Raw genomic sequence first — 20,353 nt, 5'->3', positions numbered from 1 at the left:
ATAGGCATATGGGGAACATACCTCAAAATATAAAAGCCATCTACAAGAAACCCTAAGTCAGCATACTCTAAATGGACAAAAATTGGAACCAATTCCCCTGAAAACTGGAACTAGACAAGGATGCTCACTCTCACCCCTCCTGTTAAAAATAGTATTGGAAGTCCTGGCTAGAGCAATCAGAGAAGAGGAGGCAATCAGAGGTATTCAAATAGGAAAAGAGGAAGTCAAGTTATCTCTCTAAGCAGATGATATGATTGTGTACCTTGAAAACCCAAGAGGATCTGTCAAAAGCCTCCTTACATTGATAAAGGCCTTTGGCATAGTCTCAGGATACAAAATAAATGTACAAAAGACAATTGCATTTCTCTACACCAATAATAAGCAAACAGAAACCCAAATAAAAAACACAATTCCATTCACAATAGCCACCAAAAAAAAAAAAGAAATACCTTGGCATCTTCCTAACCAGAGACGTGAAAGACCTTTACAATGAAAATTACAAAACACTGCTCAAAGAAATCAAAGCTGACATGAACAAGTGGAAAAATATCCCATGCTCTTGGATAGGAAGAATCAACATTGTGAAGATGTCCATCTTACCTAAGGCAATCTACAGATTCAATGCAATACCCATTAAATTACCAATAACATTCTTCTCAGACCTAGAAAAACAAAAGAAGCAAACCCTCAATTTCTCAACCAACTCATCTTCAACAAAGCCCCCACCACCTACCACTGGGGAAAGGAGAACCTATTCAGTAAATGGTGCTGGTAAAACTGGCTAACCATATGCAGAAGATTGAAACAGGATCCCTATCTATCTTCATGCACAAAGGTTAACTCCAATTGGATCAGAGACCTAAATGTAAAACCTCAAACCATAAGAACCTTCGAAAAGGAAGGAAATACCCTCATGGAAATCAGAACTGGCATCCAATTCCTGTACAAAACCTGAAACCCACAGGTCATAAAAGAGAAGATAGACAAGTGGGACCTTATTAAACTGACAAGCTTCTGCAAAGCCAAAGAAACCATCAAGAGAGCAGGGAGACAGCCTACAGACTGGGAAAAAGTATTTGCCAACTCTAGGTCTGACAAAGGCTTAACATCCTGGATTTACAAGGAACTGAAACATACTGAAAAGAAGAAAACAAACAACCCCATTATAAAATGGGCAAAAGATATGAACAGACACTTCACAAAAGAAGGCATCTGAGCAGTCAACAAACACATGAAGAAATGCTCAACCTCACTAATCATCAGGGAGATGCAAATCAAAACCACACTGAGATACCACCTAACTCCAGTCAGAATGGCAATTATCAACAACTCAAAAAATAACAGCTGCTGGAGAGGGTGTGGCGAAAAGGGAACACTTCTACACTGTTGGTGGGAGTGTAAACTAGTGCAACCTCTGTGGAAAGCAGTGTGGCGATTCCTAAAAGCTCTAAATATCAACCTCCCATATGACCCCGTAATCCCCCTACTGGGAATATACCCTGAAGATCTCAAATCACACTATAAAAAAGATACCTGCACACGTATGTTTATCGCAGCGTTGTTCACAATAGCAAGAACCTGGAAACAACCATGCTGCCATCAAAAGAGGACTGGATTAAAAAATGTGGTACATATACACGATGGAATACTACGCAGCCATAAAAAAGAACAAAATCATGAATTTCACAGCAACCTGGATGGAACTAGAGTCTATAATACTGAGTGACCTCTCGCAGAAACAAAGATCCGAGTATCACATGTTCTCACTCATATAATGGACCTTGAACATCCAATGTAATACTATGAGAAAATGACTGATGGTACTGGGAAACTATGGGGGGGATGGGATTAACAGTAGCAAATATCTATCTGGGGATGAGAAAGCACCTCTTATCAACAGGGTGCCTGAATGAAACATAATTGTACACCTAACCCTTGACTGTACCCCAGAAAACCATAATAATAATAAAAAATATTGATTAATAAAAAAACAAAAACAAAATTAACTGTACATTTTACATTGCTAATATTAGAGAATGTGAAAGAGCATACAAATAATTTTTTGTCCTTGAAGAATAACTGGCTTTCCATTGATGTCTCCAAATAAATGGAATGACCTAAAATTAATGAGCTCCTTCAGACAGAAAGGCTTCTGATTGTTGCTGGGGCTAATCTGCCTCTCTAACTTTCTTCTATTTCCAGTATTCAGCTAGCCTCCCATCCTACAATTGTTTTTCTATAAGGTGATAGCTCTCTCTTTCCTCATCTCTGTCTCATAAGTCCTGTTTCCTGTTCTTTCTTTCTTTCCTGCTCTTAGTCTCTTCTTTACCCTGGAGTCAAGCACAAACATCATTGGGTAAGTAGAACACTCAGAGCTTATGTTAAATGTAGACATGGAAACAAGGTCCTTTTTGTAGCTGACCCAGCTCTATTTACCTCTGCCTTGTTTCTGGCTCCAGATTCCCATTTCACAACTGAATCTGATAAGTGGGTCCCCATTATGTTCTCTGTGTCATTTAACAGCTGCTTTCACACTACTCGGTGACAATATGGTGATTTCTGAATGCAGTGTATATAATTGACTTGTCCTTTCCTAATTCGCCAGGTGGGTCTAGAGGCCTGCAAACCACTTCCACTTTGCTAGATCAACTCTTCTTTCCTTGGATATTTCCTGAGATATAGACTTGGTCAGAGGCTATTGCAAAATTTATAGGCATCCTATTCTACTTTTGGCAAGAGCTTGGATTATAAAAGCTACATATAGAACTATTAACTCATCTTGAATTTGGCAGTTAGTGTACATAGTGCAATAGACTGAATATGTATGTGTCCCCCAAATTCATATGTTGAAGTACTAGCCCTATAGTGATGGTATTAAGAGGTGAAGATAATTAGGCCATAAGGGCAGGAATCTCATGAATGGGATTAGTGCTCTTATTACAGAGACCACAGAGAGTTTGTTTACCTTTTTCTTTTTCTTTTTTTTTTTTTACCATGTGAGGACACAGCCAGAAGGTGCCATGTACACACCAAGAAGTGTGCCCTTATCAAATGCTGAATGTGACAGGGCCTTGACCTTGGACTTCTCAGCCTCTAGAACTGTGAGAAAAAAATTTCTGTTGTTTGTAAACTACCCAGATGTGGTATTTTGTTATAGCAGCTCGAAGAAACTAGGACATAGAGACTATGGGAATAACTTCTTTATTTATACGTTTTCGCTAATTATTTTGCTTCTGCCTATTGTTAGCCTCCATTCAGTCTTGATGAACAAATTTAGCTCAAATGCCATACTTTAAAAAAAATCCCTAATACCCTACAGTCTTTATTGTATTAAAAACAGAGACCACAAATATAGCGATAATTTCCCTCTTATCCACTCCAAGACAGGGTTACTTAATATATTTTAAAATGTAAGAGGGTTGGGTTCTTCACTGAACTCTACATTCTGCCAAAATAGACACATCCTCAGGTAGGAGTTCTAAGTTGGAAAAATCTAGTAACACCCACATTTATGTGAATAGAGTTCATTCTGTATCTTTCATGCCAGCACATCTCCTAGCCAGGTCCCATAACATTACATCACATCAAGAAAAACAGCAGACAAACTTCTAAATAGCAGGAGATACCAAATGATGTTTATTTAAATAGTAGTGTTCGTGTTTTTAGACAATGTTGAAAGTGTATCATTGTCTACTTGACTTTAGTTTAACTTAAGTCACTCACCCACCAAATACCTAATAAGTAAAATTAACGTGATTATACATGAATCTCTATCATGCAGAGGCACAATTCACTTGCTGCCGTTAAATCCTAGTGATTTGTGTAACGTCACTTATTTTTTAAAAATTGCTTTTAGAAAAGCAGCTTCCTTTCTTTCCCTTGTGCCTTCTATGAAAACATTCACAGGACTCTCAACAGATGAAATGAACCGTCTCCACAAGACATGGCGAGAAACTGCCCTTGATCCTGCTGCTTAGAAACACATGGTTGCTCCCTCTTGAAAGACTCATTCCCTCCCTGGCATTTTCCCCCTATTGCCACTGAGGATTCCATTTTATTTACCACCTAAGGGGTTCTTCAGGTTCTAAATTTCCCACCCAGATCAAATTTCAAAAGAACAGCATGGCCATTATTGACTACTCCTCTGACCTCTGGCTTACCCATGAGCTGGACTTTCAGGGCTTTAAACACTCAAATCTAATTCCAGCTCCCTGAAAGTGCCCACTTCAGCAGAAACAGCAGGATGCTCCGTGGCATCTGTAATGACTGTTGAATTTGAATATATCCTCCAGCACAGCTTGGGCTGGCAAATCTGTACTGGCGATGTCGCTGCTTCTGCTTTTTTTTTGAGTTGGAGTCTCACTCTGTCACCCAGACTGGAGTGCAGCGGTCGCTCCCGGCCACCGCAGCCTTGACCTGCTGGGCTCCGGCCATCCTTCCACCTTAGCCTTCCAAGAAGCTGGAACTACAGGCGCGCGCTACCACGCCTGGCTAATTTTTTGATTTTATTGTAGAGATAAGGTCTCGCCAATTTGCCCAGGAGGGTCCCGAACCCGTGGGCTCAGGCAATCCACTCACCTCAGCCTCCCAAAGCGCGAGATTACAGGGTGAGTCACCAATTCCGGCTGCTTTTCACACCCACGTTGAGAAAGGGAAGAAAGTTGAGAGGGACTAGGACTCTTTTCTCAGAGTCATGGGCTATTATGAAACTGACAAAAATCTGTATTACCTCTTTCTCTGAGTTGTTTTATCCTATAATATACTTGGTAGATTATAATTTGATTCTCCAAAATAATCAGACTGTATCAAACTTGCTGTGTTGTTACTAGTTCCTCAGTAGACAGGGAGACTATGCCATATTCACATGCTTTATCCATGCAGTGTCTGCCATGGAGTAGAACATCACTGCCTGACACAAGTCTGAATGGATGTGAATGTCACCCTCCTTCTAGATGCTTCACCACCTAATCTGTATTCTACACTAGTTAAATCTATTACTTCCTTTTAAAATTCGTTTAAAGCTAATATGTGTTTACTTTCTCATTTTCATAAAAGAATTGGCAAACTTATTCTAATCTAAACTAAGGAGACATTGATTTCATATTGACTTCTACTGAACAACTAGAGACCAAAGACATAAATAATTATAATCAAACTCCACTCTCACTAGGAAAAGGCAAAACTACACTTAGTTTCAAAAATTTAATTTTAGTTTTGGCATCATTTGGCATTATTTGGAACCATTTTCCCCCACACTTGCCTATTATTCAAGTTAGCTGGGGCCTCTGTAAACAGAGTTTACAGAGATTACATTTAGAGTTTAGCCCATCTCCAGAGAGTTCAAGGCAGGGTTCAGAAATTTGGATTTTTAAACAAGCTTTCTCCATGAATGTTTTGCTTAGAAGTTTTGGTAACCATTGAATTAGAAAACTTGTCAAGGTATTGCAGAGTTTCTTGACGAATATATGTTATTCATTTTTAAGGATCAAAAAAGTCTTATCAGAAACAGGACTTTTAATTTTCTCTTACGGAAAATTTAAATAAAATTTCAGGCTTCTCAACTTATGCTTTTTAAAAAAGTTGGAAAACTTTAGGGAGGGAGATTAAATAGATTATTACCATCTTCTTTATCCCCCAAAGAAGAATGCTTTTATGGTGTGAATTCAGGTTTGTTTAAATACTATAACAATATGACTAATATGTTGGATGAGAAAACTTATTTTTAATTTCTAATTTTTCCATATATGTAGTCTTCCTGAAATTTATTATTGTTTTACTTTGGCTTATAACCTGAAAATTAAGTGTTGAAAGTGCCTATCAAGTTTTGCAGTTTTCCTGCTAAATGCAGTAAAAAAACCACTTCAAGTGTATAAAACAAATGTCACTTTCATAATAGCAAAGGAACATTTGACTTTCAAATAAAAAATGTACCTGAATCCATGTTGTAGAAAAAATATAAAAGCTAGTTAAATGTTAGAAAATACTGTAGACTAGAAAGAGAAAAATAAAAATGTAGGGGCCATAATGAGAGTGTCATCACAGGGTACATTGCAAGAGATTCAGTGTTCAATTTTGCTAAAAACAAAGAATACTAAAGTAAATAACAAAATCACAAAAAATAAATCACAAAATTCTAGAACAATCACTAAAATAACAAAACAAAACTTTATAAGTCAATAAAGGAGATAAAAAGGAATCACTGAAAATTCGATGAATTCACAAGAAAGACAAAAACTAGGAACAACACACACACAAAAGATGTGACAAGTAGGAAACAAGCAGCAAGATGACAGATTTAAATCCATCACTAATACCATCCAATATAAATGATCCAAATGCTCCACTTAAAAAGTGGAGATAGTCAGACTGGACAAAGGGGGACCAAATTAAATGCTACATAAAAGACATGGATTTTAAATCATTTACTTTAGTCTTGATATGTTCCTTTGCTGTTACAAAAGTAACTTGCAAATACTATGGGAGAGTGGTCAGAAATTGACAATGCAATGAAGATGATAGGGCCCTATTTTTTCAGATGGCTTTTGGTATGTATGCATACCACACATATACACATGCATTTGCCCATCTGTTTAGACACTCTCATATACATATATAATTTTTCTTTGGCATTGTTTTCTGAGGCTGTCAGTTCTGACTAATAAAAAACAGAAAGGGCATTCACACATATTTAGAATTCTACACCACCTAGAATTCACTATTCTTGTTTCAAATTGCTGAGATTGCTTTTCTGAAGTAATCTTGTATCTGGGTTTACATTATACTCTCAAATCCATGCCCCCACATCTATTAAAGCAAGCAGTCAATAAAAACAAAAGGTACAAAAGAAGAGTTAGAAACTTTTCCTTATCAATATTTCTGTTTGAAAAGTACACCTATAAAACCTCACAGCCACATGTTTTGCCCTGAAATATTCAAATTCATTTATCATATTTGTCTGGATGAAAGTAGGTAGTTGAATTTTCACTTATAAATATCGAAGTGAAATGTTTCCTCTTATGGACAGAAACCATAGAAAACAGCACACAAATAATATTAAGAGTTGGTAGGCAATAGATAGCTCATTCAACCACATAAATATTAATTACTAAGTAGTGTTGGGTTCTTCTAAAGAGAAGAGCAAGGAAATGCAAATTAAAACCACACTGAGATACCACCTAACTCAAGTCAGGATGGCCATCATCAATAACTCAAAAAATAACAGATGCTAGACAGGATGTGGCAAAAAGGGAACATTTCTACACTGTTGGTGGGAGTATAAACTAGTACAGCCTCTGTGGAAAACAGTGCAGCAATTCCTAAAAGATTTAAAAATCAACCTTCTATACGACCCTGCAATCCCCCTAATGGGAATACACCCGGAGAAACTCAAATTACTCTATGAAAAAGATACCTGCACACACGTTTACTGCAGCATTATTTACAACAGCAAATACATGGAACCAACCGTGCTGCCCATCAAAAGAGGACTGGATTTTTAAAATGTGGTACATATACACAATGGAATATTACACAGTCATAACGAAGGACAAAATTATGAACTTCGCAGCAACTTGGATGGGTTTAGAGGCCATAATACTGAGTGATCTGTCTCAGAAACAAAGAACCGAGTATTACATATTCTCACTCATAAGCGGACCTTGAACACCTATGGTAATACTGTAAGAAAAGGATTGGCAGTAGTGAGAAACTGCCAGGGAAGGGGAGGGGTGGGAGTGGCAGTAGTGGGAAACTGCCAGGGGAGGGGGGCACACCTCATCAACAAGGGTACCTACACAATGAACATCTGTATACCTAACTCTGAATTATACCCCACATATTTAAAATGAAAAATTTATTTAAAAAAGAGAAAAGCATACCTATAAAGGAGATATGAAATTATAGGTAAGCTATCTAGTAATAATAGTAACAACAACAAAGAAAAATGGTTATTTTATTATCTATTAAAAACATTTTGATTGATATATGTGTATTTGTATGTTTATATATATAAAATGCCTGTGTTTCCAAGTGTTGAAATAACTTGTGCAACACATTTTTAATCTATTTTACAAAATTTCCTTCTATGTAAAAATGAAGCAGTAGTAGTTTCTTCTTCTATGTAAAGGATTTCTTTATAAGTAATATTAATGAATGCATTTCTATCTAGAGTTGATTGGTATCAGTTGTCTTCTTCAATAACGAATTGTAAACATAAGTTTTTATGTTAGGCTCTTCTTTATGCTATCTAAATAGTTATAATATTATAAACAAATTGGTTAGATTTGATTTTTAAAACTACCAGTTACATTGGCTGAGCTTAGCCAACTTTCAAATGTTTATAATATTAAAATGACTTAGTTTTTTTACAAATGTTTACATTGTACAATAATAGTGTGACTTATTGTCTCACACGAGAATTCTGCATTACATTCTTTTTCGTAAACAGCATGTGACAATCTACTCTGAAAATTTTCCAACTTGACTAGCAGGAGCCTATCTTTCTTTACAATTAGATTCATTTTGATTAGATGTTTTGAAGTGATAGATGTCTCAATTACTCTGGCTTGATCACTATATATTGCACACAGGTATTAAAATATCACATGTATTCCCCCAAATATGCACACCTATGATATAGCAATTTTAAAAGATTTATTTTGGTCATGTAAAAATCATATGGTATAATAAATATGACTCCTAAGTACATGAACTTATAGCTATAATCTATTCTGCTTGTGTTTATGGAAGCAAGTTTCTGGTCTTACATTCATTTGAAGGTAGATTTTGTAAGTAAAGTGTACACCACAAATCCTAATCACTAAAATGACAAAACAAAACTTTATAAGTCAACATAGGAGAAAAATGGAATCACTGAAAATTCAATGAATCCAAAAGAAGGGCAGAAACTAGAAACAATACACACAAAAAGCAATGACAAGTAGGAAACAAACAGCAAGATGATAGATTTAAATTCAGTCACTACTACCATCCAATAAACATGATCTAAATGCTCTACTTGAAAAGTAGAGAAAGACTGGATAAAAGGGGACCAAATTATATGCTACATAAAAGACATGCATTTCACATATAGAGTACAAGTGATTAAAAGTAAAAGGATGAGGAGAAAACATACACTAAAAACTATACCAATGTAGCATTAATAAAAAGAAGGCTGAAATACTTCTTTTAATATCAGACAAGTAGATTTTGGAGTGAAAAATATTACCAGGGATACAGAAGTACATTTTCTAATGATAATGGGGTGATTTGATTCAAAGTACATTAACATTCTGTTTATGTATATTTTAACAGAGCTTCAAAATAAATGAAGCAAACACTGATATGATAGCAAAGAAATACACAATTTCAAAAGTATAGCTGAAAATTTCCACATGCCTCTTTTAGCAATTGATATTTTCTAAACAACAGTATCAAGCAACCTGACCAACTTGACTCAAAAATTTTGCATCAGTTTTGGGTTGAGATAATGAAATAAAACAAAATGATAAGAGAATGTCTAACCTGTAAATTAAGAAAAAAATTATTCACATATTAAATAAAATATTTTATTAATGAAGACAAAGAAGCATTTCAACAGTTCAATGGTTTAACCATATTTTCCTTTACATTTCTTCCCTTAATTAACCTGTATAAAGATTACACCACTATAAAGGTATTTTTTACTGAGTCATACACAGGGACAATGGATGACAATACTATCTGTCTTAAAGTGCATTTCAAGCCTGTATTATTTGTGAAGTTTAAGAAACTTCACCTTAGGAGACATACACTATGCATCCTAATGGTCACTGCAACAGGTGAAAAACAGGAACTGAAAGCGCCATTTGCAATAAATTATGACAAACATTTTTCCATAGCTCATAATATAAATATGAAGACAATTTTGCAAAAGAACCAATATTCATTCAATCTAAGAAGTTTCTCATAATAAGCCATACCATTGCCTTGTGTTCTTCTAGGAAAGAATAAGTGCTCCCAAATAAATTGTCACATTTAAGATATACCAACTTCTAAGATGTTAACATGTGAAATGTGTGCATCCTGAGATGTTACTTGGGTGTTTTCTGAGACGTTAAAATTTGAATCGATGTGGTTTTTTAAATCCAAACCTAAAAACATGTCTCCTAAAATAAATTTTGTGTGAACTGAATTCAGACTCTGCTGAATCACTAAAATAGCTATTCTAGGTCGTTTCTGGGGAAATGTATAAATTCTTTGTCTTGAACACTTGAACTTTTCTGTCAGTCAATAATGCAATAACAGCAAGGGAATAAGGGGGCTTGATAATATAACTAATTAGTAACTCAGAAATAATTAGCATATATGAGATTGTTGTATGTAGCATTCTTCACAAAAACTTTTTATTTCTTTGAGACAGGGTCTCACTCTGTTGCCCAAGTTGTAGTGCAGTGCAGTGATCCTAGCTCGCTGCAGCCTTGACCTCTTATGCTCCTTCCTTCTCAGCCTCTTTAGTAGCTGGGACTACAGGTGCACACCACCACTTCCAGATATTTAATTATTTTTGCATTTTTTGTAGAAATGAGGTCTTATTATGTTGCACAGACTGGTCTCAAACTTGTAGGCTCAAATGATTCTCTTGCCTCAGTCTCCTAAAGTGCTAGGATACAGGCAAGAACTACCATACCCTGCCATAAAAAGGCTCCTGAATAATGAATTAACTCAATTTCATTAGTCCAACTGAGACCATATTCTAACTTCTGATCCCAACTAGTCATTGATATTGCCTGAGAATTTTCATTCTCCAAGATCCCACAGATATTGAAACCAGTGGATACTATGAAAAGATGGTTCAAAATGGTAAACAAAAATTTTAAAAATTAGAAATTGTTTGTGTAGAACTATATGGTATGTGTATACAGGTGTGTAAGTATATGATTAAAAATAGATGATATATTTCAAAGAAAAATGAAAAAAATCTATGAATAAAATATAATCAAGGAAACTGAGCAAACTATCTGTTTTTTTAATTTTGATGAGCTATATAATCAAAATTGGTCTATTTCTAAATTTCCTAATTGTTACAATAATCCAGGAAATATAAAATGATTAAAAATAATTTTGTTAAGCTTTGAAATATTTTTCTCCAAAAAACATTTTTTTCCGACACTGGTTATATATATATATATTAATAACGAAAATAACAGTAGCATGAGTTCCAGCAATAACTATTTACATGTGCCTTGTAATAAATTATTCAAGCTTCTATTATGTTTATAAAACATAAAGGTGAATTTTGCATAGGCCGATCTTAGATAATTGATAATATAGAAAATGTTTTCAGTAATTTTTCCCTGTAGGTTGCACCATTGCACTATAAATTCCTTTACAGTACTAATCTTTGAAGTCTTTTATTTGATAGGCATTTTCAATATATGTAGACACTACTTTCAGTGCATATGCATAAGTGGTCATTCAACCATACCCGGATGAAATTTGAGCCTCCACTTCTGAACTTCATAAGTCACTTGTTTCTGGCATGTACACAGCTATCTTTATGTTTTATTTTCTCTTACCTTATCTTTTCTCTGCTTTTCATCCTGGTATACAGTCCAGTGCTCTCCATCATTGCTGTAAGCTAGTTTGTAGGAACCAACAAACTGTACATGACCAAAATCTTTTGCTCCTTGCGTAATGATGCCAGTCACTTTGGTAGGGACAAGAAGATCCACCTTTCAAAAAAAAAAAGAGAAAAGACAATTTAAATGCAATAGCCAATTCCACTGTAAATTTGCAAGTTTCTTTAGCTCTAGAGATTAAAAATCACATATGCTAACCCCCAAAAATCTGCTTAGATATTTGTATTTTGAAACCAATTACTGAGTCCATTATTAGTTTATAATTTTTATTTTGTCACAGGATAAATGTAGATCAAGACTTCTTGAAAAAATGTTTTAAAATAAAATGATGGTGACTTCAGTTCACCAGTTAATTTTATATTAAACTGATTGTGATCTATTAGCACCATTTTTGTGCAACTGAAATAGAACAGATCTGGCAGAGCTGACCTTCTTGAGACTGAACATGACCTCCTAGAGCTTATGCTCATAATTCAACTTGTTGCCTTTATTGGTCAATTCAATAATAATAGAAATAGAGTGGTAGTTGTGTACATACCAGAAGCAAAAATGGTATTAGATTTTCACAAACATTAAATAAAAAGTCAACCCTGTTTCTATGAATTTTAATCAATTCAGAAATACGTAATTGAGTAACAGTCACCACTGTCTGATGAAAATCTTTTAGAACTACAGTTCTAAAAAGACTGAGGGAAAATTTAAGTATCCTTAAAAAATGAAGAAGGATTAAATAAACGCATTCCTGACTTATAGATCCTGTGATCATAATGTGTTCTTTTCTGCAAAATATATACAAAGGGCATGAGACCCATGGCAATTTAGTAAGCATTACAACAGTCATCAGAATGAAACCAAACTGCAAGAGACAGGGAACATTTTCATCAAAGAATACTTAATGTAGAATAGTTCAATACTTTTTCTTTTTGTCCTCTAATTAATTCCTACCTCTTTTTTTTAACTTAAAATGCTAATTTTTTAATCTTAAAATGTTAATTTTTTTAAATCTAGAAAACTTGTTTTCCATGTGGACAACTCTTATAAGACTGTTACCCTTCATTGTACTTATGTTCCTTGATCCATTGCTTCCGCTCTTCTTCTACAACAGCCGCCTACTTGTACCTATTTCCTATGACTAAGTGCCTTGCCACATCCTTGATCTTATCTTTTTTAGCTATTAGGATCTCATGTGTGATCTTGGTGCTTTCAACCTCCATATCCTTTTGTTTCTATTTCAAGTCCTCCATCCTGTGAGATATAAACTATCCACAAACAGGCAGTCACAGGTCAGATAAAAGCATAATAATAGTCATCAGAATGAAACCAAACTGCAAGAGACAGGGAACATTTTCATCAAAGAATACATAATGTTGAATAGTTCAATACTTTTTCTCTTTGTCCTCTAATTAATTCCTGCCTCTTTTTTTTAACATCTTAAAATGCTAATTTTTTTAAATCTAGAAAACTTTAAATCTAGATCCACTACACTGAGAGATTCTTAGAGCAATGGATACGTCATTGATTTTTTTTTTCCATGAGTGATCTGATCACTCCTTGTTCACTTGCATTTTCACTCAGTGATTTTCTTCCCATTCTCTGTGACCACTTCGGAAATTGCTAAGGAATGACCACACTCATCATCACACTGACAGTAAGTCTAAGTCAAACAAAAAACAATCCTGAGTTTGCAATCTTAGGAATGCTCTGTATTTTATCATGAATTTCTCCTCTATTCTTCAGTTGTCTGGGCTTAAAAATATGGATTGCTCTTGTCCTAAATTCAAACCTAATTGCACAGAGATACTAGGGCAATGCTACTCTTCTGTAAAGTGTTCTTACTGTTGCTGATACTCAATAAGTGGGGAAAAAACAACAAAACTATCCATAACTCTGAGTCACTGTGTGTTGTAAACACACAGGAACTCAAACAGTGTCCCCAAGGATGTGAGCACGCCCAGTGCCAAATTCCACAAGCCCTAAACTTCTATCAGTCCTTGGGCAAGATGATCAATGAGGCGTCTTCAAGCACCCTCTCTGTGGTATTTGCTGAAGGCAGCTGCGTTTCTTGTTGGGTGGAGATGTTTTCTCCTTAAGTTGTGTGTCTTGGCTCTTTCCGACAGATATGTTTTTCTCCCACTCTTGCAGTTCCCGTTCTCTAACACTTTTTTCAATCTAGAAATGTTTTCCTTTTTTGTTCCAGTGAAGCCAGCTTCTTCACTTAAATAGTCAGCAATCTGTTTCAAGCTGGATTGTGTCCTAAAATGCGCTAGGTTAAACTTGGAGTACTAGGCCTAAGCAAACCTACTCTCAGTACAAAAATAAGCAGCAACTCACACTTACCATGAAGAGGCAGAAAGAACTTACCAAGACCCATATGCAGACCACGAAACCCCAGTGCCCTGCATGCAGGAGGATTCCAGAAAAGCCCATTCCTCAGGATACAGTGTTTGCCCTTGCCCAGGGTCACCCTGCCATCTTGTAGTGACCAGATCTAAAGTTGAACTGCAAACATGCTGAATAAAATAGCTTTTGCCCTCTAAAATCTTCACCTCCCAAGGTTTGGCTAAAATAGAGCAGATTACGGGCTGAGTTATGGGTAGACACTTCGCTTAGTATGCTGTGCTTCATGTTGGGGTCTGTCACAAATGTGCCTGACTTATAAAAGGCCCTCAAAGCAAGTTTTCCCGGATGGAGCTGGAACTAGTTCCAAAGTATGCTCTGTGTACGAGAACCAACCCATGTCTATGAAATCCACTAAGCAACAGAGCAGAAATACCAGCAGCCTTTCTCTAGTTCTTCTATGCAGATTTTTGCTTGACACTGTGTCAAAAACAAAACAAAACAAAACAGTGTCACTATTGTATCCATCAGTTTGTTGGGAGAAATCAACTAGCTAAAAATCCTGTCTTTAGGATTTTGGTTGCAAGGATCAGCCTACTTTAGTGGAATTGGGTGGTTTGGGGTCCTGAGCTAGCTGTGTGCCCTGGAGGAAGCTACTCCGTCCATCCCATCTTCTTATCTGAAAAAATAGGGATAATCCTCGGAGGATTTTAGAGAAAAAGATGAGCTGATATTTATTAAGTGTGCTCAATAATATATAGAATATAGTAAGTGCTATAGAAGACATTGATAACAAGGCAAAATGAATAATCGGTTGAAGAATTGAATGCTAGTCTCAGAGTACCTTGTTAGAAAGATATAGAAACAGGGAATTGGGTGACTTAATTGTTCTAGAAACAACTGCTGGATCATAATATGTTTTGTTCACCTTCTCAGAATGTGTAAAAAATAGTTATTTTGTCCTGAAGTAGAGAAAATTTGAAAAAACTGAAATTCCCATGTGTGAGCAAAGCATTTAAGTAAAAATAATATGACAAATTTTATAGAATATTATACATTCCTATTTAAGTATTGATTGACAATAGGGAAATTGTTCTAAAATTATATTAAAAAGAAAATTGAATGATTTATTTCACTCTAATTATAAGAGTGACAACAAGAAGGGCATATTTATTGAAAGAGGCATAAAAAATACAAAAGTAAGCAAAAATTTTGCATAGAAGTTATTTGGGAATATACATTTTTTGTTGTAAAACATCCTGTAATGTTTTGGTAAAGCATACATATTTTTAGAGTGTGTCTAACATAGACACATGGCATAGAAAATCTGTGAGCATTTGTTTGAGAAAGTTCAAGATAAACTTCATTTCAGTCATCTGCACAGCACCCTGGTGACGGCTCCCCAGAAGAAGATGGGCAGAGTGGGAAACTAATTCAATTTTCATGGAGATATTTTTGGAGGGGTGAAAAAATTGAAATGTGATATAGATAAACCAGTATACAAAAAAAGGCCACCAGCCAGAGAATAATCCCAGAAATGTGTCACTCAGCTGCATCTAAAATGTTCTAGTGTTTGCCTTCATATCATTTATTTTGGATTATGTATTTCTTAACTTGGTGGAGCTTCATAACATTAACTCATTTAACAGAAATAACTTTGATGCTAGTATAATTAACTGGTATAGTGTTTGCAAATCAAATTATAGGTAAAGTATTTAGAAAATATTTTGGTTTAATACAGAATATTCTACCTTAGCATTACATAAAATAATTGCTTTTAATTGCAGTTATATTGAAGGCACATAATTAATTGTACTTGGCATTTGGATATTATTGCTAGTTACTAGGTGTTTGGCTACACTTTTAGTCCATTTTTGTAGGCTAAACAGTTAATGTGATCAACTTAATATGAAATATTATTCAGCCCCTGTATCTGATTTGATTTAGTACTTCTAAGGTTCAGAATCCTCAAAATTTTACAAAGTCCTGATAAAATGTGCATTCCAGCACTCATTATTGCTAAAAAATTTTAATTTTCAATAATATTTAAAAATAGTAATTTTCAATAATATTTAAAAATAGTTAAAATAGCAATTGCTTTTTCCATATCTTATTTTTAAAATATGAAAATCAAAACCAAAAAAACATACCATAAAACAACCTTCCTAAGAAGAGTAATGTTTCTGTTTTTTGTTGTTTATGGTATGCCTTTCATATGTAAAACCATGTAAACACATGTGCAGTGCCATACAGGCTTCCAAGCTCAGGTGATCATTCAGACGCATGTTTTCTAGGACACCTGGCATATTGTAGACATTCCAAATAAACAGGCATCATCTGCCTTGGATTCTAAATTGAGATAATTGTACTTAACAATGGCCTGCAATTACAGCATGAACAATGCCACATGTTAATAGGAATTGAACTGGTGATTGCTGTCAGTTCACCATCATTAACATTTTGAAAGGACTTGTTTAAATCATGCAAGTAGTTGACAACATATTTTCACTGAGAATGAGAGGTAGCATGATAACCATGAATAGTTTATCTTTAACATTTTTTGTTTTAATAATCTTTTTCATTATGAACATGATACATTATATAGAAACATTTAGAAATATAGAGAAGACTAAAAAATCTGTCTCATCATCAGATACAATCAATACTTCCCATCTGCTTTATATGTTTTTGAGACAAATTTGTTGTTCTTGGCAATTAAAAAATATTATTGGTCATCAGATATTGGTTATACTTTTTATCCATATTGACAGATGATTAGTTTACTTTTTCTTTCTTAATATTTCACTAGTAATTCTCTACATTATTAAACTGTTTTAAAGACTTCCATATTCTAACAAGTCATTTTAAGGATTTACCACAATCATTCACTTACTGTAAAACATTTACCCCATCCTTGATTTTTTAAAAAATTAATACTCCATAAAATCCTAGTCTTTTCATCAGGTCACATAGCTCTTTATTTTCACAGGCTACAGTCAAAGAACTGAGGTTACTTGAGCAAAGAAAATTGTAATAAAATAAAATAAGAATAAAATAAAAATAAAGTAAGAAAATAAAAAAGTAGCTTTTCAATCAAAAAAGTAATAGTCACTAATTGTGAAAACTTCATCCAGTACAAAGACATAAAAGGAATGCAGTTAAAATTAGCTATAATTCTATTATCCAGAGTGAACTCCTGTTAACTTTTTTATATTCATATTTTCAGGCATCTCCTATTCCCATATATCTTCATAAAATTAGCTCATGGTATACATGCATTTTTGTAATTTGCATTTTTTCACTTACAATGAATATGTTTACCTCTATTTAATAATAGTATTATCTGTAATGGCCATATACGATTTTCTATTATGAGTGCATGAATTAGATATAAAAATTATTTAACCAATCCTCATTGGTGTTCATTCAATTTTTTTCCAATTCTCTTATCATCAAAGAAAAACAGACTGAATTCCCATGTATATCTAGTGTTGCTCACTGATACAATTGTTTCTTTACTGACACTAAAAACCTACCATATAAAATGTGATATACATTATTTCACATTATTTCACTCATCTCCAGAAAGATTATACACTCATCTGCTGTATGTAATAACTCCTCTATAGTCACTAATACTACTTTAAATAAAAATTTACATTTTAAAGAATATTTTATATTTTAATTGGCATAGAAATCATTGTACATATTGATGGGCTACATGATGATGTTCCCATACAAACATTATCTCATGATCAGATCAGGTTAATTAGCATAGTCATTGCCTAGAACATTTATCATTTCTTTGTGTTGGGAACATTCAATATTCTCTTTCTAGTTATTTGAAACTATAATACTATTGTTAAATACAGTGATTCTACTTGTGCTACAGAACTCTACATGTTGTTTTTCCTTCTTAGCTGTACTTTTGTATCCTTTAACCACTCTCCCTATGCTTGTCTTCCCACTCACCCTCCAGCCTCTGTCATCCTCTGATCTACTTTATACTTGTATAAAATCAGTTTTTTTTAGTTTCTGCACATGAGTAAGAACATGTGGTGTTTACCTATCTGCATTTTTTTGACAATTTGAAAATAAGATTTTCATATTTAATGTACATAAATGTCACTAAGTGGCATTTAATTTATATTTTTCTAATTATTTAGCATCACTATGCATATATATGTATTTACTTTAATTTTCTTGGTCTATTATCTATTGGATTAGAGATTTCCCTGATTTTTTTTTTTTTTTGAGCTGGAGTCTCTATCACCCAGACTGAAGTGCAGTGGCCACTCCTGGTCACTGCAGCCTCGACCTGCTGAACTCCGGCAATCCTTCCACCTCAGTTTTTCAAGTAGCTGGAATTACAGGTGCGCACTACCATGCCTGGCTAATTTTTTGATTTATTGTAGAGATGAGGTCTTGCCAAGTTGCCTAGGCGGGTCTTGAACCCGCGGGCTCAGGCAATCCACTCACCTCAGCCTCCCAAAGCACGGATTTACAGGCTGAGCTACCGAACCCGGCTGATTTCCCTGATTTTTAAGAATTACTTCTATAGTATCATTTTGCAAAAAACTAAAATATTATGGTGATAGGTACACTTAAAGCCCAGACTTCTTCACCAATATAAAATGCATCCATGTAACCAAAAACCATTTGTATCCCTAAAACTTTTGGAATACAAGAAATTAAAAATTAAAAAAAATTAAAAAGCTAAAAATACTATTTGATCCATCAATCCCACTACTGGGTATCCACCCAAAGGAAAAGAAGTAATTATTACATCAAAGAGACACCTGCAGTCATATGTTTATTGAAGCACTATTCACAATAGCAAAGATATGGAATCAACATAAACGTCCATAAATGGATGACTGGATTAAAAAATGTGAGATACACACACACACACACATACACACACACACACACACACACCATGCTTTAAATGTATGAGGTTTGTAAATGTGTATACATTTTTTGGCATATGTATATAAATATATATAAATACACACAGTGGAAAAGTATTCAACCATGAAAAAGAGAATCAAAACATGTCTTTGCAGCAGTGTGGATGAAACGGAAGGTCATTCTCTTAGGTGAAACACCTCAGACACAGAAAACCAAATACCGCATATTCTCACAAGTGGGAGTTAAATAATGTGTACACGTGAACACAGATAGTAGAATGATAGACAACAGAGATTTGGAAGGGTGGATAGGTGCAGGGGAGATGGTGAAAAATTACTTAATGGGCAAACCGTACACTATTTTGGTGATGAATACACTTAAAGTCCTGATTTCACCGCTGTACAATCGATCCATGTAACAGAATTACACTTGAACTCCATACATCTACACAAAAACAAAACAAAATGGAATTATTTATATTTATAAATATGTGATTTCTGTTCCATTTGTTTCACTTTTTCCTAAATTTTTGGACAAGTTTTCACTTTTCCTAGACTTAAATCTTTTAATCATTCCCTCTGTGATTGCATATTTTTGTATGGCTAAAAAGACTTTTTACTTAAACAACTTAAATTATTTACATATTCTCCTACAATTTTTCTGAATTTTCCTTTCAAGTTTTCTTTCATTCTTTCTTTCTGAACCATCTTGTTTTTATGTGTATACATGATATAACATAGGATTATACTATATTTTTAATAAGAATGTAATTTTTATCAACACTATTTTCTCTTTGCTGTTTCCCCCTGCCTGTCTGACTGTTCCAAGATTTGAACTTTATTCTTGAAATTAATACTATTACTCTTCATAATCCATCAGGATATATCTTGGCAATGGTCTCTTTTATTTACTTTTGTGTAAAATAAATGGGTCCATTGAAACTACATACTGTTTTCTAGAAGGAAGTGTGTTTGAAAGGTTTTCTTGTCTTATATTTCAACATCTTGCTTCTGCTTCTTTTGATGTCTTACTCTAAAAGGCCAGATGTCCAAAACTGACTCTTTATTTCTGAGTTTTCTTATTTATAATGTCTTTTTACTCATCATTTTCCTTTCTTTATTAGTCCCCTCTGTATCCCTAGAGGTTTTCTTCATTTCCTCCTCAATATTATAGATTTTATTTTGGTAATGCAATTTGGCATATATTTTGAATTATATTTTAAGGAAATTTAAAAAATATAGTCATCTCCTCATCATCTTTGCATTCATCTCACCTTCTTTACCACTTTTCTATTATTTCACAGAGAAAAATATCTTATTATATATACTCTATAAATCTGTTTTTTTCTGTGGACAAATTTTACTTTTTTTTTTTGAGTTGGAGTCTCACTCTGTCGCCCAGACTGGAGTGCAGTGCCCGCTCTCGGCCACCGCAGCCTCGACCTGCTGGGCTCCGGGGATCCTTCTGCCTCAGCCTTCCGAGTAGCA

At 34.4% G+C, this 20,353-nt stretch overlaps 1 protein-coding gene across 1 annotated transcript in view; it reads right to left on the bottom strand.

The window, feature by feature from the left end:
- EDIL3 (EGF like repeats and discoidin domains 3) overlaps positions 1–20,353 on the bottom strand; it is a 243,264-nt gene that overhangs the window by 19,256 nt on the left and 203,655 nt on the right. Inside the window, exon 7 of the mRNA XM_021715777.1 lies at positions 11,556–11,711. Coding sequence (XP_021571452.1) covers positions 11,556–11,711 — 156 coding nt within the window. The remainder of the gene's footprint in view (positions 1–11,555; positions 11,712–20,353) is intronic.

The sequence above is a fragment of the Carlito syrichta genome, unplaced genomic scaffold (genome assembly GCF_000164805.1).
Source record: "Carlito syrichta isolate Samal-C Ts95f unplaced genomic scaffold, Tarsius_syrichta-2.0.1 Scaffold307659, whole genome shotgun sequence".
Taxonomy (NCBI): Eukaryota; Metazoa; Chordata; class Mammalia; order Primates; family Tarsiidae; genus Carlito; species Carlito syrichta.
Note: the sequence above shows the minus strand (reverse complement) of the source record. Positions and strands in the feature narration are given on the sequence as shown.